The sequence below is a fragment of the Capricornis sumatraensis genome, chromosome 2 (genome assembly GCF_032405125.1).
Source record: "Capricornis sumatraensis isolate serow.1 chromosome 2, serow.2, whole genome shotgun sequence".
In the NCBI taxonomy this organism is placed as follows: domain Eukaryota; kingdom Metazoa; phylum Chordata; class Mammalia; order Artiodactyla; family Bovidae; genus Capricornis; species Capricornis sumatraensis.
In genome coordinates, this window is record NC_091070.1 from 46,724,719 (window position 1) to 46,748,229 (window position 23,511).

The following is a 23,511-nucleotide window of genomic DNA, read 5'->3' on the forward strand; positions in this document are numbered from 1 at the left end:
GACTTGAGGTTCCCAAATGCTAGATAGTTGTAAATGCTATGCAGATAGTTTCCAGCACACAGAAAATTCAGTTTTCACCTTGGGGAATTTCTGAATTTCTTTTCCTAAATATTTTCAATCTGCAGTTGATTGAACCTAGGGATATGGAACCAGTAGATCCCTAGGGTTAGCTCATCTCATTCTCCATCAAGGACCTAATGATACTGCAAGGTAAAAGGAAATATGGCTGTACCTGTTTTATTGAGATATCGTGTTGGTCTCTAATGTAGCTCCCTCCACCGGGATCATCAGTGGTAGTTTAGAGGACTAGATATGGCTTTCCATAAAGACAACCATCCTACTTTATGCCTACAGTTCACAGAATCCAGGAAATAATGAAGAGGAGTCTGGAATGATTAGTACTAGGGAGAAGCTTTATGCTTTGAATTTTATTTCTAAGTCAGAGCTTAAATAATTGAGAGGATAAAAGCAGTGTTTTTCAAAATTAGGACTAGCAGAAAAAATGAACTTGGTTCGAGCATCTATGAGACCTTTGTCTAACATAAATAACTGGAAGCAGGATTATATATGAGGGTTAGGCAAGGAATAAACCCAGCCAAGACACATGCTCATCAGGGCTGAGGCACTAACCAAAATAAGATCAGAGGAAAGAAGCCTAGACCAAAGCTGAGTCAGAAGAGGAAGTTAATGGTGCTCAGAATACCACACTTGGTGCAATTGCAACTTTGTCTTGCTGCCTTTTTCTTTAATTCTTTAAGTAGATAGCTACCCACAAGTGTGTGTCTGCCAGAGACTCTGTTACTAGTATGTTCCCTAGTTGGAGGAATGTAGCTTAGCCATAGGGCAGCAGTGGGCCAGCATACATTCAATCAATTTCAATGATGTTCCTATTTAGAAAAGTCTATAATGAAATAATTGTTACCAATAATACATAATCTACTTACACATATTTTCTCAATTGGTGCTCACAACAAAGCCACTGTGAAGGTAATTTTTGAATTTTCTATAGATAATCGAGGTTCATAGAGTTTTTTTAGTTTTTGTTTTTGTTTTTTAATTTTTACTTTATTTTACTTTACAATACTGTATTGGTTTTGCCATACATTGACATGAATCCACCATGGGTGTACATGCGTTCCCAAACATGAACCCCCCTCCCATCTCCCTCCCCACAACATCCCTCTGGGTCATCCCCGTGCACCAGCCCCAAGCATGCTGTATCCTGCATCGGACATAGACTGGCAATTCGATTCTTACATGATAGTATACCTGTTTCAGTGCCATTCTCCCAAATCATCCCACCCTCTCCCTCTCCCTCTGAGTCCAAAAGTCCATTATACACATCTGTGTCTTTTTTGCTGTCTTGAATACAGGGTCACCATTGCCATCTTTCTAAATTCCATATATATGTGTTAGTATACTGTATTGGTGTTTTTCTTTCTGGCTTACTTCACTCTGTATAATCAGCTCCAGTTTCATCCATCTCATCAGAACTGATTCAAATGTATTCTTTTTAATGGCTGAGTAATACTCCATTGTGTATATGTACCACAGCTTTCTTATCCATTCATCTGCTGATGGACATCTAGGTTGTTTCCATGCCCTGGCTATTATAAACAGTGCTGTGATGAACATTGAGGTACATGTGTCTCTTTCAATTCTGGTTTCCTCAGTGTGTATGCCCAGCAGTGGGATTGCTGGGTCATATGGCAGTTCTATTTGCAATTTTTTAAGGAAGCTCCACACTGTTTTCCATAGTGGTTGTACTAGTTTGCATTCCCACCAAGAGTGTAGGAAGGTTCCCTTTTCTCCACACCCTCTCCAGCATTTATTGCTTGCAGATTTTTGGATCGCAGACATTCTGACTGGTGTGAAGTGGTACCTCATTGTGGTTTTGATTTGCATTTCTCTGATAATGAGTGATGTTGAGCATCTTTTCATGTGTTTGTTAGCCATCCGTATGTCTAGAGTTTTAAAAAATATTTACTGGTTGAGTCACTAGGCTCTTACCTTCTTTCAGTGACTAAGTCTTTGCCTGCTAACCCACTTTAGTGTGTGGTCCTTAAGTTTCCCCCTGGTCCTCAGGCTTCTGTCTCATACTTTCCATGTGCTGTTTCACAGATAAGAATCTTTCATTCCAAACCAAGACCATGGATAACTTAATATCTCATCTCCCCAGTGGCCAGGCTTGCTCACTTGACCTTCCATATTTCAGTCTTCTCTGTTACATGCCAGAGTTGGCTATAGGGAAGTAAAGGTTACTGAGTTTTATTTCTCACTTTTTTGAAACCTATATTCTATCAGGGACATCCACATGAACAAACAAAATTCTGTTTTACAGGGACTATGGGGAAAGACTTAGAACAACTGTTCTCAAATATTTTTCAGCCTCAGTTCAACCAAAGAGTAGGATACCATTCTCTCAGTAACAAATATTTAATTTTAATCCATACAGCTGCTGAGAAGTCCATCTGAAAAGCAGGAGTCATGATCCTACCCCTTCTTCATTCCCTTACTCCCAAGTCTCTCCCACTGAGCATCACTGATGTTGAGGTTGCAGTCAAGTAGAGTTGGTAGAGATGGGGAAGATGCGCTTACACCTGCCTTATGGGCTGATGACTGTTACATTCACGTTTCATTTGAGAGGTCAGTCAGTGTTAGCTTATGCCACTGAGTGAGGAGACCAGTACCAGTAGAGGAAATAACAGAGTAAAATTAGACAAGGAGGGAATCGTGTAATGTCTCCAAGGATCTATAAGGAGTTCAAGATGACTAGAACAAGGAAGTATAGGGACAAGTCCAAAAAGATGAGACTGGAGGAGAAATCATACCTTACTGAATTCTGGTGTCTTGTGGGCATTGAGGCATATTGAGTGTAAAAGGTGACATTTTCAAGCTTGTGTTCTAGAAAAATCACTCTGTTAATGATATTTAAAAACAAAACAAGTGGATGGGAAAATTTTTAAGAGATTAGTTAAGATAGTGAAGCCTGGGCTAGTGACCGTCAATGGGAAAGTTCAGGAGAGAGGCAACTGTGCATTTTTATGCTTTTATACTTTAGAACAAATGGAGAAGCATGTTAATAATTGATGGTGTTTCAGAAACATTGGTAGCCAAGCAGCAGTTGTAAGAGATTATAAGCCTGAATGCTTGTTAAACTTAGTTAAAAATTGCCCTGGGAAAACAAAGTCATTTTATTCTTATTGCTAGTGATATGACTGGACAGTTGCTCCAGTTTAGAAACATAAGGATGATTTGAGGAAGGATCACACAAGAAATAGTAATGAAGCACAGTTATTCATAATACCCAATCACTGTTGCTCTTGATGGCTTCAGTTCAGTCCCTCAATCGTGTCTGACTCTTTGTGACCCCATGAACTGCAGCACCCCAGGCCTCCCTGTCCATCACCAATTCCCAAAGTTTACCCAAACTCATGTCCATCGAGTCAGTGATGCCATCCAACCATCTCTTCCTCTGTCATCCCCTTTTCCTCCCACCCTCAATCTTTCCCAGCATTAGGGTCTTTTCAAATGAATCAGCTCTTTGCACCTGGTGGCCAAAGTTGATGGCTTAAAGGACAATAATTTGGAAAAAGCTCCAGATAATGACAGTTCTGAGTTGAAGAGTAATTCTGAAAAGCTGGATTCTGAGTAATAATTTGTTTATATTTTCCTTTTCATATGTAACAAAAATATATATGACATATGACAGAAATCTATGCCACAGAGTCACTTAAAGAGGGCCCTTCAATAAGTATAAAATTTAAATTCTAATTTCAAGGAAAGCATGGTGTCAGAGATTAATTTGATTTTTCCCCAATGGTATAGAAAATAACATTTCATCTTATGACAGATAATATCTTAGTTTTGGTGAGGTAAAGAATCAATAAATCTTTAGGAATTCCTAATTAATTGCCTACGGGGAGTGAGTCGTCAACTACACGAATACTCATTCATTGTTGACAATAATGGAAATCTTTTCCAGAAAATGAAGAAAAGGAAAGAAAATATACTGAATGACATATCCTAATATGCTGCAGGTGAATAAAGTGTTTCATAGTCATCAAGAAAAGTGTTAAAATGGGTGTAAAATACATCACATTAATCAGAAAAAGCAATATTGGTCATTGTATGTTTATCATTAAGTAAGGTAATAAATGCAAAGAGTTGTTTTTTAAAGTCTGAAAGGGTGTACAGCTGTACTGGAGGAGAGGGAGTTAAAATGAGTTAGTTAAACTTTTACATTGCCTTAATATTCCATAATGCTAAAAAAGATTGATTATATAACCCTGCCCAATAATTGCCTTGGAAACATAGAAATAAACAGAAGTATTATGTTTTTTTTCAGGCTTATAGTCTTCAATTAATTTAACAACTCCTTTGGATATAAGCAGAGTCTACCAGTTTTCTGATTTCTAATGAAAATCAGCAAGTCTTCAAATATTACCAATTAAGCATCAAGCTTCCACATGTGGAAACAGCACATCTTGGTCCCATAATCAGAAAGCGCTACTTTCAGGAAACCTGCTTATAGTTTTCATGCATTACTCCTCTTGTGTCTTCTCAGAGTTCTTTTTCAGTCTGAATAGACTCAGTATGTTATCAGGTCAATTTTAGAGTAAAAATAACTGCTATGTATTTAGTAAAATCAGCTTTACCCCTCCTACCTGTGTGTCAGATTTCTTGAAATTACTGAATACCATATATATCTTTTAGAAAATTTGTATTTTTTTTTCTGTAATGAAATAATTAACTGAACCTGACTCAAGGTATGTAGCCATACATTTTTATACACAGATTTTATTAAAATCAATAAACTCCTTTTAGTATAATTAGGTGAAGAAGTAAGAAATAAAACCATGAAAAATATGAAAACTTTTTAAGAGAACAAATGTTGAATTAGAATACATCTCACTTAATTTAGCCTATAAAATTATATCCATTGTCAATTATATGTGGTCATTGACATTCCAGACATTTCTGTGGATCTCCTGATGCCTTTGTCTCATTTGTAATGCCTGTAGTCTAAAGACTCCTTTTTCATCAGGGGAACACTTGAATAGCTGGAGAGGAGCCACTTGGGGAGGATTGGGACTATTTTATACAGTGATACAGGGCTTCTGTACTGAAGATAATAGCCTTTGAATACATTTTTTTAATTCAAATACTAGAAGCACCTCTAAATCAACTGGGACAGGCCTCTGAAATCTAGAAAATATATACATTATATATATGTTATTAATATATATTATATTATATATATTAATATAGTTATATATATATATTTATATATACATTATTAAGAACATGATAGTCAAGGCAAGACACTCCCACAATGGATATCAAGCTCTCCAGGTATTTCTAGGCCTGGGGAAGTTGCTGTCCTTAAGACTTAATAAGGGTAAAATGGGATTAATGGGAAACCTCAACTCATATTGTTGTAAATGTGGAATTGTGTGATCATAAAAGCAGTAGAGTATGATAGTGCTAACTCTGACTTAGATCATGGTCTTTGGGATGATTCTGAACTATTCTGTGCCTTCGTTTCTTCATCTATAAAATGGGAGAAATAATTGTACCTATTCCTCAGTGGATTTTTTTGAGAATAAAATGACATAATACATGTAAAGATTGAATCTGATGATTAGTATTATATCTGGCTCCTGGTAAGCACATTTAAATGTCAGCTAGAATTAGCTAGTTTGCTGGCTACATTAGAGACAGCATAATCCAATCAGCTGTTACAGAAAGGGGTGAAATCAAACAGCTCTTCCCTAAAATTAGATTTCCCTTCAGAATTACCTGCCTGCTGTTGCCCCTGTTGATGACTGTCTCTGACCTCCTCCTCATCCAGCCTAACTAGTTTCTTCTGGATTTTAACTGATATCCATGAGCCTGACCTCTTGCCAAAAAGTCAATTATTTCCTTACCTACTGTGTTCTTTCCATGAGTCACTTTTTTTTGGTTGTTGTTATTTAATCACTCCCAGACCTCTCCTCTTTAGGAAGCCTCTCAGTAACTATTACACAAATAATTGACATTTGTATAGCACTTCACAGTATTTACCAAGCACTTCTCTATTCAAAAAGTGAGGCTATTAGGGCAGGATCTTTTTTTTAAGTTTGAAATAAAAGCTTTATTATTACTTGATGGATAAGCTCTTTAATGTATATGTTTATCCAGACTTCTTAGAGTAATGGTAAAAATGTAAAATAAGAAAACACAACCTGATGAAGAACACTTTGGGCACTACCTATGAAGCTTAAGAAAATATATTTTACTGCATTGCATTTTTAAAAATTATAAAATATAGGTTTAATTAAATTAACAATCTCAGATGAGACAGATGAATTTTGGTTCCATGTGTTCTAGCTTTGGCTCAAGTTTGGCCTCATTCCTTGTGTATCTCTCTTCTGATGAGACAAGCATAAGGGTGAAGTATGATTCAAGAACATATATGTGCATTATTTATTCCTGAATTTGTGAATATATACAGTTATTCCAAATTCTAGATGGGCTTTGGAATTTAAGTTCCATGAGAAGGAAAACACAAAGAAAATAAATAATCTGTTATTGATAGGAACACTTGGCAGTTTATAAATCACTTTCTCAACCATTATCACAATTGGATATGTTTCTCTACAAAGTTATTAAAGTCACATTATTTAGGAGTCAAAACATTTCATAACACTTGGAGGCAGTGAGTTAGTGTGATTGCTATGTAATGTGATGGAAAGACATTTATTGATGAACATTTTATGCCATTATTATTCTGTTCACAGAGGAGTGAAAGTAGAAACTGCAAGGAATCAGAGTCTTAGATTGGAGCAAATGAAACTGGAAAAATGCTTTGGAAACCTACTTACATAATCCTTTCCCATCTATTTATTTATTTTCACATATATTTAGTGTTTGAGATGTGTGTATGGTGGGGGAGGTTCAAGCATGAACAAGCAGGGAGAGAAGAATATGGAAAGAGAATAGGAGGGAAAACAGGATGTCACACTGAGATAGCAGTGAAAGTGAAAGTGAAAGTGAAGTCGCTCAGTCGTGTCCGACTCTTTGGGACTCGTGGACTGTAGCCCACCAAGCTCCTCCATCCATGGGATTCTCCAGGCAAGAATACTGGAGTGGGTTGCCATTTCCTTCTCCAGGGGATCTTCCCGACCCAGGGGTCGAACCCAGGTCTCCCACATTGCAGGCAGACGCTTTAACCTCTGCACCACCAGGGAAGCCAGTCTTTCTGAAGATGAGTGTTGAGAAGAAAAAAAAATATACTGCCCTTCTGTACTCTGCAGTTTCTTGGAGTTCATGAGAGAATGTTGCCAATGTGTCTTTTGTGATCTTAATTCTTGCTCTTTGTCACTGTGACTATCACAGCCCTTGACCTAGAGAGTGTCTTATGTACTCAGTCATTTCTGACTCTTTGTGAACCCATGGACTGTAGCTGCCAGGCTCCTCAGTCCATGGGGATATTCCAGGAGAGAATACTGGAGTGGGTTGCTATGCCCTTCTCCAGGGGATCGTCCCAATCCAGGGATCGAACCCAGGTCTCCCGCGTTGCAGGCAGATTCATTACTGCTGAGCCACCAGTCAGCTGCTCTAGAGTGCCAGACAACAGAAGCTGTATTAACTCCTTTTTTCACAGGTTCAGTGGTGGACTGCTTAACTGTTAAATGTCATCTCCAGCTACCACACCCTGTTTCCCCTCCCATCTTTTATTCCTTCCCATTCTTTCTTTCCTCTTCCTTAGTCTCTGCCCCATAATTACTCTTGTCCTGTATTCTGTGACCTATAAGTAACTTTAATTTCAAGTGCATGACCGTAAGTATACTCTGTTCATCACTGGCAGTAACACAACCATGTGCAATGGTTTTAATATTTCACATGTATTACTGGATTTGGTCCTTATTTTCAAACATGTAAGTTATGGCATTATTACTGTTTATTACCATCATTAATATTTTGCTCTGACTACTATTTTGTATGAGTCGGATGATGGATTTTTATAAATTGTCCAAGATCACCAAACTGGAAGTATTAGAGTGCAGACTGTTGGCTACTAAGAGATGCAATAAGACAAAGGTTCGCCTTTGTTAAATTAAGCAGCAGGAATGAAAAGACAATCTTTGTGTCAGTGAAAACTGAATATTAAAATGCTGATAACCTTTAATTGACTGTTGCAGCCTGTTTCAATGGCAGAGCTGCCCAGCTAAAACATTGTACCTGCATTGTTATATTTCTGGTGCAAAAGCTGGCTCTCAGCTAGAGGTTAGCAGGAGTTGTGCAGTTCAAATGAGAAGGGAATGATGATGATAGCACCTTTTTGGTTGTATAAAAAGACTGGCTTCGATGCAAGAAAAATCAAATTCAATGTATTAAATTTATTGTAATAAACAAATATTAATATATTTAAAATTATTTTAAATGGCAGATATAACACATGTGTATTATAAAAGTGTTGAACATTACTAAATTTATAACATAGGGAGTCTTCTCTCTTTCTCTCATCTGATCTTATTCCACGGAGGTAATTACGGTTATCAATTTGGTGAATATATTTCTAGACATTTTCCATGCGTATATAAGCACCCATGCATATGAGGGTCAATAGGAATCTTAATAATATGGAAATGTGCTTTCTTAACATACTATATTTTTTTATATATGCACATGGGTATTTAACTTATTTACTTTAATGATTGCATCACTTCCACTGTGTAGTATTCTACAATTCATTCGATCAGTATACTGTTACTGAATATTTAGGTCACCTAGCTTTTGTTGTTGGTAGAGAAAGTTGCAGTGAACATGCTTACACAACATTTAATCTTGTGCATTTATCTTTGGATAATTCAGATAAGTGGAAATTATGGTACTGGGATAATCACTAGTATTTTAAATATGTTAATAAATTCTTAAGATGCTGCTTGGAGTTCAATCTGTGAAGACACAATGTACATACACACAAAAATAGTATTTTTACAATAAAAGTATTTTTTTTTTTATCATTGCAGACAGATGAAACTTTTACCAAAACTGGTTTGAATCTGTTTCTTCCTCTAGGTGCAAAGTTCCATATACTTAATGATTTTAATTATCCTCTCTGTGGTACAATAAAACAATGTGTCAAACCAGACCATATATAATTCTACAAAATAGGAAACTATCTAAGATGTAGAGTGATCACTATGTGTGATAGTTGGTCTCTTATTTGGGGGCAAGGTCCATGAGTCTTAGATCTTTGCTGCTATCTTAACCACTATGGTAATCCCTTAACCTTTCTTTCACAGACTTTTTACTACAGACAGTGGAATTTTTTTAATAGGAACTCTGTTCCCCATTGAAATCATTCCTTTCCCCCTCTTGCAGAGCTGGTCGGGGACTTTATGGTATTGACAGTATGCCAGATCTCCGCAAAAAGAAAACTCTGCCTATTGTACGAGATGTGGTGAGTCACTCCTGTTCAGTTCATTTTGACTGCATGTGTTGTCTTTATTAGATGTCATATTGTCCTTCTCATTAAATGCCTAGCCTGTAAATATTTCATAGCGTAAAACACAGAAGAAGCTGGATGCTAGCAGCATTAGGCTTACTTTCTCTTTAAAGTCGATTAGATGGAGGAAATAGCTCTAACCTTTTGACAGCTTTTGATATTAGGTGAAATTACAGATTGAGTTAAAATAGTGCTATAATTGAGCAAAAAGGAAGTCATACAACATGCCGAGTGGTCTTCTACAATTGGGCTTTGATGTGCTCAATTTTATAAATGACCATGAGTTTAATTTGCAGTGGAAGGCTGGATTTGAAGTCTTCACCTTAACCCTATAATCTTTTAGCATTTTATAAAGCAAGCAGACAATGTTAATCAGTTCTTTATTCTTTTGTAGTAAGATCACATCTCCAAATTAATAAGCTGTTTCACTCTCCAAAGAAAACCATAGCTTCCAGGTCATTAAAGCCTATATAAGCCCTGAATATAACTCTGAATAACAAACTCTCCTATAAGGAAATATGCTGGAGACTGCTGAGAAATGAAAAGAATTAATAATAGTCTGTATTAAAGTCTAAAAAATAGCCCATCAACAGGAAAAAGAAATGTTTTCTATCATTCACAGTGTTTTCATGTTTTAGAGCCATATTCTTAATGGTTTATTGCATGAAAATATATTTCCCCCAGAGAAACTGAAGTTTCCCTTGTACAGCAATGTACACAGATTCTTGATACTGGCAATTTAAAATTTTGCTGTGAAAACCTTTATCTGAAGGTCATCACTTTTGCTTTAAATTAGAAAAGACAAAGTCTTTCCTGGAAAAATCTCATGCTGGAAAGCATGATATGTCTGTACAGTTATCTCAGATTCCTGCTGTTGTACTGTGACATCATTTTTTAGCATTAGGCTTATTTAACTTTATTCTGTTCTTTTCTCATATGTCTAATTATTTATATTTTATTTTCTCTATCACTTGGACTCTTCAGGCCATGGTAAGTGATTTTAAATTTATTTAATATTTGGCAGTCTTCTCAAATACTGCTCTTATTCATGCGATCCAAGAGAACATGGTGGGAAAATAAAAAGACAGAAACATATAAGAATAAGAAGTTTGGGTTCTATAAGAATTTAACATCTCCATTCTGAAAGATAGAACAACTTATGTAAATAGCAAGTGCAAATATGGACTAAAATAGACTAAAAATATAATTTGAGGGACAGTAGTTGTCAGAGATAAAAGACTATCTTTGGAGATAAGTGCCCTATAAGTTTACATGGTAGGGGTAGAGAAAGATGGAAAGTCACCTCCCCACTTAGGACTATACTGAACTTAACTAGCACAGTGTCTTTGTGGCTGCAAGTAGATATATTTCTGACCAGATGAATTATTCCACTGTGACTTCCCTTTGTTCCTAATGGGGGAGAATAGTTAATATTCCCATGTAGAACTGATTTCAACAGTTCTCTATAGTACCATTGAGTACATTAATCTTATATCGTGTATGTTTCTAGTGGGAGCCGTATAATGGTTCTATTTTACAGGGGAAACTAAAGGAATGTAACTATTACTTAAAATCACCTAAGTTACCAGCATTGAGTGAAGAGAACAAATCTGGGAATGATGATTCTCACTTGATAAAATGCATACTTGGTAAGAAAATACATTGGCTAGATATCGAAGCATATTCCAGGAAACTATAGACAACTCAAGAATCACCTAATACCTGTTGTGATTCAGGGCTATCAGAAAGGTGAGCTGGCTCTGTATCAGTGGTCCTGTTTTATGAAGGCATGTGATTATGGTCATCTTGGAGAAAAACAATGTTTTAGAAGTCTCATGCTAGCCTGGAAACCTTGGGTTACAGAGTCTTTCTTACTGGGCCTCAGTTTTATCATCTGTAAAATGTAGCGTCTAGGTTTGATGATCTAAAAGGGACGTTTTTAGCTTTAATGTTCTGTGATTCCACATTCTAGATGAATTGGCTGACTACCGAATATAGTAGGTCCCTGTTACCTAAAGTGTGAACAGTGATAGTCTATACTCTTACATTTTCATCTTCTGCTGAGTAATAGGTAAATAACAGTCACCTCATGTATCAGTAACTCACGATTGTTTTGTTTGTTTGTTTTAATTTTTTAAGACCTTGGCTGCCCGGAAATCTGGACTCTCCCTGGCTATGGTGATTAGGACATCTTTAAACAATGAGGAATTGGTAGGTGCAGAGTCAGCTACTAACTATGCATGGATCATAGTCTGGGGAAAAGCATTCTGCTTGGGCTGCTTGTTTGTTATGTTTATTCCAAAGTTCTAGGAATAACTGGGAACATGCAGAAAGTCTCACCCTGAACAAATTTCCTCAAAGCCTCAGCTGCACTATCATACAAATTATCCTGTGTTGCTCAAATATTCATGTACCTTCATATCTTTACAAATGCTATTCCATCCAAACACACTTTGCTTGTTGTAATCCACCTGAAAATTCCTGCTAAATTTCTACATAGTCCACATGTTGCCTCATTTTTGAGGCTTTCCCAAACACCTCCCTCCCCTTTTGGTTCAATTATTTGTTTCTTCCTCTGGGCCTTTCTAGCATTTAATCACAAACTCCAGAGTATGGTTAAGAGTGAAGGCTGCTTGGGGTGAATCCCATTTGGACTGCTAAATTAGCTTATTATATCTGGCAAGTTATGTAACTTCTCTGGGCCTGAGTTCTCTCATATGTATAGTGATGTGATAATAATACAGTAGATGAAAGGAGTGGATAAGTGTTTAACATGCTTGCGCAGCCTAGGGTACAGTATACAATAAATATGAGCTGGTGCTTTTATTATTTCTCTTAGTACAATTTGATTATTTTACATAAACCTTCCCTTTTGACTCCATGAGGGTAAGAACTCCATCTTGTTTGATGTCCTTGTAAATGTATTCATCCCTATTGCTTACTACATAGTCTGGCATGAGATAGATGCTTTGTCAATTCCTTATAGAATGAAAGAACCAACATGATTAGAAGGTAGAAATAGATTGCAAATATCTAGATCAGGGATTCTTGAATTTGGCTCATTAAAATTGCCTGTAGGTGTGTGTGTGTGTTTATGTGTATGTGTGTGTTGCTCAGTCGTGGCCTACTGTATGCAACCCCTGGACTGTAGCCTGCCAGGCTCCTCTCTCCATGGAATTCTCCAGGCAAGAATACTGGAGTGGATTGTGATTGCCTTCTCCAGGGGATCTTCCTGACCCAGAGATCAAACTCAGGTTTCTCCTGCACTGCAGGCAGATTCTTTACCATCTGAGCCATCTAGAATCACCTAGAGGAGCTTTCAAACCCTGATGCCTGGGTCTCACACTCATGAATGATTTAACTGGCTTCAAGTGTAACATGGATCAGTTCACTTCAGTTGCTCAGTCATGTCTGACTCTTTGTGACCTCATGAATCACAACACGCCAGGCCTCCAGGTCCATCACCGTCTCCCGGAGTTCACTCAAACTCATGTCCTTCGAGTCGGTGATGCCATCCAGCCATCTCATCCTCTGTCGTCCCCTTCTGCTCCTGCTCCCAATCCTTCCCAGCATCAGAGTCTTTTCCAATGAGTCAATTCTTTGCATGAGGTGGCCAAAGTACTGGAGTTTCAGCTTTAGCATCATTCCTTCCAAAGAACACCCAGGACTGATCTCCCCCAGAATGGACTGGTTGGATCTCCTTGCAGTCCAAGGGACTCTCAAGAGTCTTCTCCAACACCACAGTTCAAACACATCAATTCTTTGGCGCTCAGCTTTCTTCACAGTCCAACTCACGCATCCATACATGACCACTGGAAAAACCATAGCCTTGACTAGACGGACCTTTGTTGGGAAAGTAATGTCTCTGCTTTTCAATATGCTATCTAGGTTGGTCATAACTTTTCTTCCAAGGAGTAAGTGCCTTTTAATTTCATGGCTGCAGTCACCATCTGCAGTGATTTTGGAGCCCCAAAAAATAAAGTCAGCCACTGTTTCCACTGTTTTACCATCTATTTCCCATAAAGTGATGGGACCAGATGCCATGATCTTCATTTTCTGAATGTTGAGCTTTAAGCCAACTTTTTCACTCTCCTCTTTCACTTTCATCAAGAGGCTTTTTAGTTCCTCTTCACTTTCTGCCATAAAGGTGGTATCATTTGCATATCTGAGGTTATTGGTATTTCTCCTGGCAATCTTGATTTCAGCTTGCGTTTCTTCCAGTCCAGCGTTTCTCATGATGTACTCTGCATATAAGTTAAATAATCAGGATGACAGTAGACAGCCTTGACGTACTCCTTTTCCTATTTGGAACCAGTCTGTTGTTCCATGTTCAGTTCTAACTGTTGCTTCCTGACCTGCATATAGATTTTTCAAGGGGCAGGTCAGATGGTCTGATATTCCCATCTCTTTCAGAATTTTCCACAGTTTATTGTGATCCACACAGTCAAAAGCTTTGGGTTAAAAAAGAAAAAAAAAAAAAACCAGGTAATTCCAATTCCAATGACCAGGTGGATGTTGTGCCATGGTAACTGCATCCTGCCAGCCACTATGGGGCTTGTATCCAAGAAAATTTATCTGTGCCCCTGTGCACAGATTATTGCAACTGTGTACTACTTCCCTCAATTTTAGAGAGTTTGTCTTTCTTAGAGAATAAAAACATGGCCACTGTCATTGCTTCTTTTAAATTTCTATATATTTGACACGTAAACACCATTATTTACATTGTTATTTCTCATTTTATTCTTCTTTCATTGTCATCTTCCACCCAAAGCCAACCTTTCCTAGGTCTCCATCAGCAAATCCCCTCAGCCCAATACATATCAGCAGTAGTACATGTCTGTTTGAATATCTGGGTGCTACAGCACGTTCAGAACATTTTGTATTGTGCCATGATATTTTTAAAACATGACTGCTTTTCCAGGGGCTTATTTTTATCTGTTGGGTTTATTATGCCATGTAATACTTCCAGTGTAGTTTGGATACAAGAGAAAATATACATTCTCTGATACATGAAAAAGCCTCCTATTGCTTACTGAATCTCAGAGTATCCAGTCTTTTGCTTTAGAGGAAATAATCAAAATGGAAAGTTTTTATTGATAGACTTCTAGACTGTTTTTTTTTATGTTTGAAAATATTGTCTTTGGTTTAAAGCACAAATACTCATCCCTATGAAAGTTAAGAGGAAAGCAATAGAAATTCGAGGAATACCAGTACATTTTCTGAAGCTCTGACAGAGAGCACACCCTCACTGTATGGTTAAAATAGCTAGTGGTCAACTGTTCCTTTACTTAAAAGTATTCATTTTAGTTTTAGTATTTAGTTTCAGAAGGCCTCTGTAAAAGATTTTTCTGTGTGAGTGTTGGCTGGATGAACCAAGCCCAACAGTTCCTGCTAAAACTCATAAAGCCCATTTCCCTGGGGCCGGTGTCTCAAAAAGCAAATGAAATATGACTTCCATACAACAGGCATATTAAATGTCATTCTTGACAAGCTGTCACATCAAGTCATTACATGGGCAACTAATATAAATGCTGGAGTGAGTAATTTCTAGTTCCTGGTGCTGCAAGTCCCAGGTACCCTCAATGTGAAGCATGAAATATTTGCCTTTACATGAAGAAAAATGACTTGGCCATGTGGAAAATGGTAGCCCTTCTGTTTTAATAGCCCTATTCTATTTGAATTAAAGAGATATACAGTAAAAATCTCAGTCATCTCTTCCAAGGAAGGAATGTGCTATAAAATCTGAGACAAGTCTACAGTGGGTAGGCCAGCACCATTGACACACAGTTGGCAGTGGGCAAATCACTGCTGAGTGCTCCATCCATCACCAATTCCTACTCACCATGAGGAGCTACTGGGTTGATTGGGAATCTCAGTCTAATTGACCCTTGAGGTCTGAAATTTCTAAATAGTCCAATCTGGTTGAATAACACAAGACAGAATAACAATCTGGTATTCATACACAGTAATCTGCCTGGCGCTATTTTGCTTAGCTTTGTGCTTGCTTTCCCAGTGATAATTTCCTAGGTTTGGACCCAATAGTAGCACAATAAAAGTAAATCCACTCAACATTTCAACAAATATGGACTGTCTACTATGTTTCAGGTATTGTTTCAGATTTTGGAAATAAGACAGAGAACAATTCATCTAAAAATCCCTGCCACCATGATGCTTATAATGAGGTGAAAGGAGAGCTGAGATAACAGTCACCCAAGGACTGTTGCCACCGTTCTTAATAGAAGCTCTTAGTTGGTGGGGTATTTAAATTAAGACAGGTTTACATGATGATTATGGGAAACTCAGAGTGAAGAACCCAAATCACCAAGGCTAAAAGAGATTCTCAAACATGGTTTGTTCTATCTGGGTCGATGACCATGTTTAGGAGACTGGCCTAAGGGCATGCTTGTAGAGTGTGTGAATTCTCACTAAGGGTTGATTTGTCTAGGGATATAGAGGTCCTTCTTCCAATACAGGGTTCAGGCAAAAGTAAAGGGACTGGCAAGAACTAGGTGTGAGAGTGATCAGGAAGTCAGACCTGGGTCCTATTCCTAGCATGACACTGTAAGAATACATGGGAGAAGGAAACAGTTTAGAACCCCCTGCCTAGTATCTGGGATTCAGTCTGGAAGTTGAAGGCTCACAGTTCACCCAAGGAGTCTGGGGTCCTGCTCAGAAACAGGAATCCTTTCAAACCACATAAATGATTGTTGAAGTGATGTGATCTGAGTTTGAATCTCAGCTCCACATCTTACTGCTTTTCAGAACTCATTTTTATCTCTCTCAGACTCATCCTTAAATTAATGCAATAATACTTATTTCACAATGAGTGAGAATTAAGGAAATGTCTTGCCAGGCACAGCAATGGCCATCAGGATGGTGAGGTAGGAACTTAAGGTGAAAAATGCAGAGTACATGCTGAGCCCAGTGCATCCCTGTCGCCTTTGCAACTGAGCGGCAGGTTGCAGGGATTATTGACACGGGCTTCATTACAAGTAGTGTTGCTATTGGTCTTGCTTCTTGCCTTCTTCAAGAGCATGGTCCTAGGCTTGAGAAAAGTGTTGGTCCAAGTCCACCATTTATTAAGTGAGGGAACTTGGGCAAGTTACTGAAATTTTTTTGGCTTCAATTTTCTCATATGTTTGCTAATTATGTAAAATGTTTGCATCCATATTCATTAGTAAAATGGCTTATGGTTTACCATGTCTTTGAACAATCATGGCATCAATAATAAATTAATTTTGTTAAATAAGCTAGAGAGCTTTCCTTTATATCACTTCTCTGGGATGATCTATGTGAAATGAGTGTTGCTATACCTTGAAAGACTGACAAAATTTGCCTCTTAAAACCATCTTGTAGTTTTGTTTTGGGAGGGGGTTTTGTTTGTTTTATTTGAGGGTAGTTATTTGACTACTGAATCAATTTATTTAATATAACAGTTCTATTCCTGTTAAATATTTGTTCTTGAGTCAATTTTGATAATTTATATTTTCCCAAAGGTTGTCTTTTTTTCTAAATTTTCAGATTGAATGCCATCAAATTGTCCATATAACTGTATCATTCATAAAAGCTTGAGCTGTTTTTATCTTATTTATTTGTACTTTTTTCTCTTTTGTAAATCAGTATACAAGAGATTCTCTGGCATTTGTTGACTCCATATTGTTGATTTGCTTTCTGCTTCATTTATTTCTGCTCTTGTCTTATTTGAATTCATCTTCTGCTGTTTGTATTTATCCTGAAACTACTTTTCTAACTTATTAAGTTGACTGTGTAGTTTGTTAATTTTTATTGTTGCTGTTAACTATTGTTGTTCAGTCACTAAGTCCTATTTGACTCTTTGCAACCCCATGAACCACAGCATGTCAATCTTCCCTGTCCTTCAGTATCTCCCAGAGTTTGCTCAAACTCATGTCCATTGAGTCAGCGATGCCTTCCAACCATTTCATCCTCTGTTGCACCTTGATCCTCTTGCCCTCAATCTTTCCCAGCATCAGGATCTTTAACTATTGCATACATACAAAATACATATAGCATCAACGAAGTGAAAAACAGTACAAACACCTGTATATCCATCACTTAGCTTTGAAAAGAGAATATTTCCACCCTCTGTGTATTCCTTTCTCAATTTCTTCCTCCTTCCAAACTTCAAAGATTTTATATCTATCATTTTCTTGCTTTTGTTTATATTTTTAACCACATGTGTATAACTTAATTTTCTTTTTGTCTTTCCTAACATATGCATTTAAAACTATCCATTTTCCTCTTAGCACACTTTAGCTGCATTGTACAAATTTTGATATATAGTACTTCTATTGTTTAGATAGAATTGTTTCGTAAATGGTCCAGTGATTAGTATTTTGACCCATCTGTTATATGGAAAGTGTGTTCATTAATATTCCGAAGATAAGGGCTTTATTTTGTTACTGCCTTGTATTCAAAGGAGAAGGACTGTACTTCAGTCTTTCTTGTTTAATTGAGGATTGCTGGACTTCCCTGGTGGCTCAGACAGGAAAGTGTCTGCCCACAATGTGGGAGACCTGGGTTCAATCCCTGGGTCAGGAAGATCCTGTGGAAAAGGAGATGACAACCCACAGTACTCTTGCCTGGAAAATTCCATGAACTGACGAGTCTGATAGGCTACAGTCCATGGGGTCTCAAAGAGTCAGACATGACTGAGCGACTTCACTTTCACTTTTGCTTAATAGCTTAATACATGATCAGCATTATAGATATCACATCTGAGCTTTTCTGTTTTAGTACATAAGTTTGGGGGCTTCTATATCTCTAATAATTTCTTTCAACTTTTGCTAGTTGACCCTAATAATCTTTTAAATGTTTTTTCCTTAAAAATATTCTATGTGATATTAATACAGCTACACTAAATTTTGATTAATTCAGTTGGTAAAGAATCCACTTGCAATACAGGAGACCCCAGTTCAATTCCTGGGTCAGGAAGATCTGTGGAGAAGGGATAGGCTACCCACTTCAATATTCTTGGGCTTCCCTTGTGGCTCAGCTGGTAAAGAATCCACCTGCAATGCAGGAGACCTGGGTTCGATCCCGGGCTTGGAAAGATCCCCTGGAGAAGGGAAAGGCTACCCACTCCAGGATTCTGGGTCACAAAGAGTTGGAGATAACTGAGTGATTTTCACTTTCACTAAATTAGGTTTGTATCCTCCTTGACAGAACCTTTTCTAGCCCTTTATTTACATTTTATTGTGTCTTTATTCATATTGTATAGAAAAACAACTTGATTTTAAAATGTAGTTTCAGAATTTTCCTTTTTATGGGTGAATTCTATTTTGTGGGTGAATTAGTTCTATTACTTTTTTAAATTTACTATTTCTCTTCATTTTACTCTGTTTCCTTTCTAGGTTTATTTTCTGTAGATTGAGTTTTCTTTACTTTCCCTGTTTTCCATTAAATAGATTGAAGTTGTCTATACTATTTATTTTAATAAAGTAGATAATTTTTAAATGTTTAAGTTAAATACTTTTCAAATTTTAAAGTTGATCAATAATGCTGTCTTAAATACACACACACACACACACGTGCACACACACACACACACACAGGCACAGACACACACATATAGAGAGAGAGATCTGAAAGTGCTTAGGCTTTGATTACTACCCTCAGTGCCCACATTAGGTAGGAGGCAAGTCTTAATGTCATGTCTGAAACTGATATGAAAAGCCCAAGGTCAAAGCCCATGGACTTTAACTGGATTCCAAACATATCTCCTAGGTTTCCAGAGATTCCACTTTTGTAATTTTGTCATTAAGATCCTTTTAAAAAACTTTCTGAGATAACTGGGGAATCTGTTTCTTTTGAGCCCCTTCTATATAGTAAAATGTTTTATTTTTTCCCACAAAAAACAGTAAAATATTTTTTGTTTTTTCTGGCTAGGTTGCCTGATTAGTTTTTCAATATACAAAATGAATATGCTAATATTTCTAGATGATTGTTGGGAAAATCAAATGAGATAAATTGAGAGCACGTCAACCATTTTGGACACATGGTGAAAAGTGAATGTTGCTTGCTCAGTCATGTCCAACTCTTTCTACCTCATAGACTAGCCAACCAGGCTTCTCTGTCCGTGGAATTCTCCAGGCAAGAATACTGGAGTGGGTTGCCACTGCCTTCTCCTGGGGCTCTTCCTGACCCAAGGATCGAACCTGGGTCTCCCCCATTACAGGCAAATTCTTTACTGTTTGAGCCCCCAGGGGAGCCCCTTGCACACATAAATATGTAGTAAATATTAGTTATTATTTTTATGATTGTCTGCTTTTACCACACAGCTTTCCATAGATGCATGAGTGACTTTCTTAGTTACAAAAGAGAACAGTAGAATAGGTTCCCTTTAGGAGAGATGCTCACCCCTTTCCCTCATTTTCTTTTATAGTATCCGAATCCTCTTTCATGACCTCTATCAGAAGATTTATAAAAACTCAGTCTCTGCCCCAACTGATGAGAACTAGACCTTTCCACAATAAAATGTCCAAACTTTCCCCCAGTGGAGAATTTCACATTATTTTTGGCCTCTTATATTTAATAAGTTACTCATCTTATACCACTTTCTTTATGTATATATATTCATTGAAAGCTTGGATTGGAGAAAAACCAATACTTATAGTACATGACAGATTTGTCCTAATTTGTTATCAGATCAAGTTCCTTGTCATGTATTGCCATGAAACAAAATTATCTTTTTTTTTGTTAGTTTATGGTTTTATTTATATTAGCCTAAATCTTTTTCTTTAATCTTCTGATATATATTCTTTTCACATTTACTGCATTGTTTTCTAGACCATCTATTAAGGATACAGAAATGAAAAGAGCAACATTGCTGATGGAGTTTTTTCTCACAGGACTGAAGTATTAACCACAGTGGCAAATCCCCTTGTTCTTGTTGTTCTTGGTGATATACCTCATCACCACTGTGGGAAACCTTGGTCTGATTGTTCTCTTCTGCAATGACCCTCACCTTCACATTCTCATCTTAATCCTTGGAAAATTGGCCTTTGTTGATGCCTGGATATCCTCCATAGTGACTCCAAAGATGCTGGTCAACTTCTGTGGCAAGAGCAAAATTATCTCTCTCACTGAATGCAAGTTACACATTTTTCCCCTTGCAATCAATATAACCACAGAATGCTTTTTGCTGGCAACAGTGGCATACGATTGCTATGTGGCCATAGGCAAACCAGTGATACTATCCAGTGATTATGACAAATAGACTGTGCATCTGGCTACTAGCTTTGTCATTTTTAGGTGGTCTTTCTCATGCCATACTTCATAACACTTTTTTATTCAAATTAACCTTTTGTGATTCCATCATAGTATAGCACTTTTACTGTGATATTATACCATTGTTTAAGATGTCCTGTACTGACCCTTCCATTAATTTTCTGATAGTAGTTATTTTCTCTGGATCATTACAGGTGTTCACCTTTCTCATTGTTCTTGTGTCTTATTCACTTGTTCTCTTTACAATTTTATTTTATTTTTTAATTTATTTTATTTTATTTTATTTTTTTACTTTATTTTACTTTACAATACTGTATTGGTTTTGCCATACATTGACATGAATCCGCCACGGGTGTACATGAGTTCCCAATCCTGAACCCCCTTCCCACCTCCCACCCCATATCATCTCTCTGGGTCATCCCCGTGCACCAGCCCCAAGCATCCTGTATCCTGTATCGAACATAGACTGGCGATTCGTTTCTTACATGATAGTATACATGTTTCAATATCACTGGAGCCGATTATGCAGAGTGAAGTAAGCCAGAAAGAAAAACACCAATACAGTATACTAACACATATATAGAGAATTTAGAAAGATGGTAAGGATAACCCTGTATGCCAGACAGCAAAAAATTATCTTTTAAAGTGTATATCCTGTATTGTCCTCTTCTTAAATTATTGAATCATCTATTTTATCACTGTTCTACACTCTTTATTTGGACTCAATCTATTAGTTACTTAAGTCAGTGGTAATGTGACTAAAACAATGTGAGAAAGAACAAATTACATAAAGTATTCCATGTAGAGGCACATAACTTTTAGTCTCTGTACATTCTGCTGTTAAATTTTGCCTGAGTAATTTTACCTTCTGGTGTCAATCTTATGTAATGATTAGTCTGATTAAAAAATCAGTCATGAAATTATGTCTGTTTTTATGCTCAGGATCTTATTCTACCATTGTTCTGTCCTCATAACAAATTTCAAAGGGCATATTTATCTAACCTTTGCTCTGCAAATCTTTCTGATGCTTTTGTCCAGAAATAGCAAATGATGCATCAGTCAGTTCAGTTCAGTTCAGTCGCTCAGTTGTGTCTGACTCTTTACAACCCCATGAATCACAGCACGCCAGGCCTCCCTGTCCATCACCATCTCCCGGAGTTCACTCAGACTCATGTCCATCGAGTCCGTGATGCCATCCAGCCATCTCATCCTTGGTCGTCCCCTTCTCCTCCTGCCCCCAATCCCTCCCAGCATCAGAGTCTTTTCCAATGAGTCAATTCTTTGCATGAGGTGCCCAAAGTACTGGAGTTTCAGCTTCAGCATCATTCCTTCAAAAGAAATCCCAGGGCTGATCTCCTTCAGAATGGACTGGTTGGATCTCCCTGCAGTCCAAGGAATTCTCAAGAGTCTTCTCCAACACCACAGTTCAAAAGCATCAATTCCTCGGCGCTCAGCCTTCTTCACAGTCCAACTCTCACATCCATACATGACCAAAGGAAAAACCATAGAGGGTAGTAAATTGATTCTTTTCTAAAAAGCATCCATTAAGCACATGAAATACACTTCAAAACAGAAAGCATACTTTTTCCCTAGAATTATCAAAATGTGATTGTTTTTAAGTATAAGAAAATGATGGTTTGCATATTCCTATGAGGGAGTATGAGAAGAAAAATAGAACTTTATTAGTTAAGTCATTGGTTAACATGGGGCTGGGGGGAGAGAAAAGGTATGAGGCAAATGGAGGCAGCCAAGCTTTGTTCCTGGTTTAAGTGTCAACAGTTGGTAGATTGGAATTTTGGTGGCCCCAAAACACTGGTAATTGTTCTCGGCAGGAGGCTTGACTGCTTTATTTCTTGGACTCATTCTAATTTCCCCATATACCTGTCAATAGGAAAGGCAATTCCAGAGTCCTAATTGTTCAGGAAGTCATTTAGTAGAGCAACTTGCTTTAAATTCCAGTTTCTCAGAGCAGGAATTTTAAACAAAATCTATGTATAAAATACGCGCATCTTCCCCTTTGTAGTCCATAGGTCATACTTGGTTACTAAGTCTTATCTGAGTGATGGTGTTCCTTGTTCTCATTTCTACAGGTCAAGGCACTGTTGAAACACAATAAAATTGCCATATTTTCTGAAATCACTTCAGTAGTATAAAAGTAATTGTTATTATTTTTTACTTCTCTGCAAAAGCCTGATGTCCTGACTATAAATATAAAAATTACGGGAAGAATATGGGTCAAGCTATGCCTAAATTTGAAAGATTAAGCTATTTTTTATTTTAGTGCTTTTTCGGTTTATAAATTACTTCTGCAGTGAGCATAGATTTTATTATTATCCCAACATACATTTTAGCTAATAATAATACATTGACTGTACAAGATTTGAAAAGTTTAGAAACATTTAAAATAGATTAGTGGCAAGTCTCCCAAATCTCTGAATCCACTCTATCAGTCCTAATTCCAGTAATTAGGATTCTGCTTGTTCTTCGAACCATCTTCTCCATACGTCTGGTTCCTTGTTTACCTAGGCCAGAGACCCTCTCTTGATAACATAATTCCCAGTCCCCATCCTTTCACATCAGCTAGCATCCTATTACCTGCACAAGTTATCTTTCTATCTACTCTGAGTGCTTGTATGCGTGGGTATATATGTGTATATTTTTTCTCTTCTCGTTAATCATTCCTTAATCCAAGCTAAGTGGCAGACTTCCATTTCCCATGGCTCATTTTAGGGTTTTCTTTTCTTTTGTTCTTATTCAGTGCCCCATAT

At 37.3% G+C, this 23,511-nt stretch overlaps 1 protein-coding gene and 1 pseudogene across 2 annotated transcripts in view; both read left to right on the forward strand.

Annotated features, from left to right (window-relative positions):
• Window positions 1-23,511, forward strand: part of UNC13C (unc-13 homolog C) — a 666,761-nt gene that overhangs the window by 238,223 nt on the left and 405,027 nt on the right. The window contains exons 4-6 of one of the 2 annotated variants that reach the window (XM_068963824.1): window positions 9,373-9,451; window positions 10,481-10,486; window positions 11,636-11,707. In XM_068963824.1, coding sequence (XP_068819925.1) covers window positions 9,373-9,451; window positions 10,481-10,486; window positions 11,636-11,707 — 157 coding nt within the window. The remainder of the gene's footprint in view (window positions 1-9,372; window positions 9,452-10,480; window positions 10,487-11,635; window positions 11,708-23,511) is intronic. The other variant, XM_068963823.1, reaches the window with a different exon arrangement.
• On the forward strand, window positions 20,319-20,988 carry LOC138074160 (olfactory receptor 5H15-like; annotated as a pseudogene).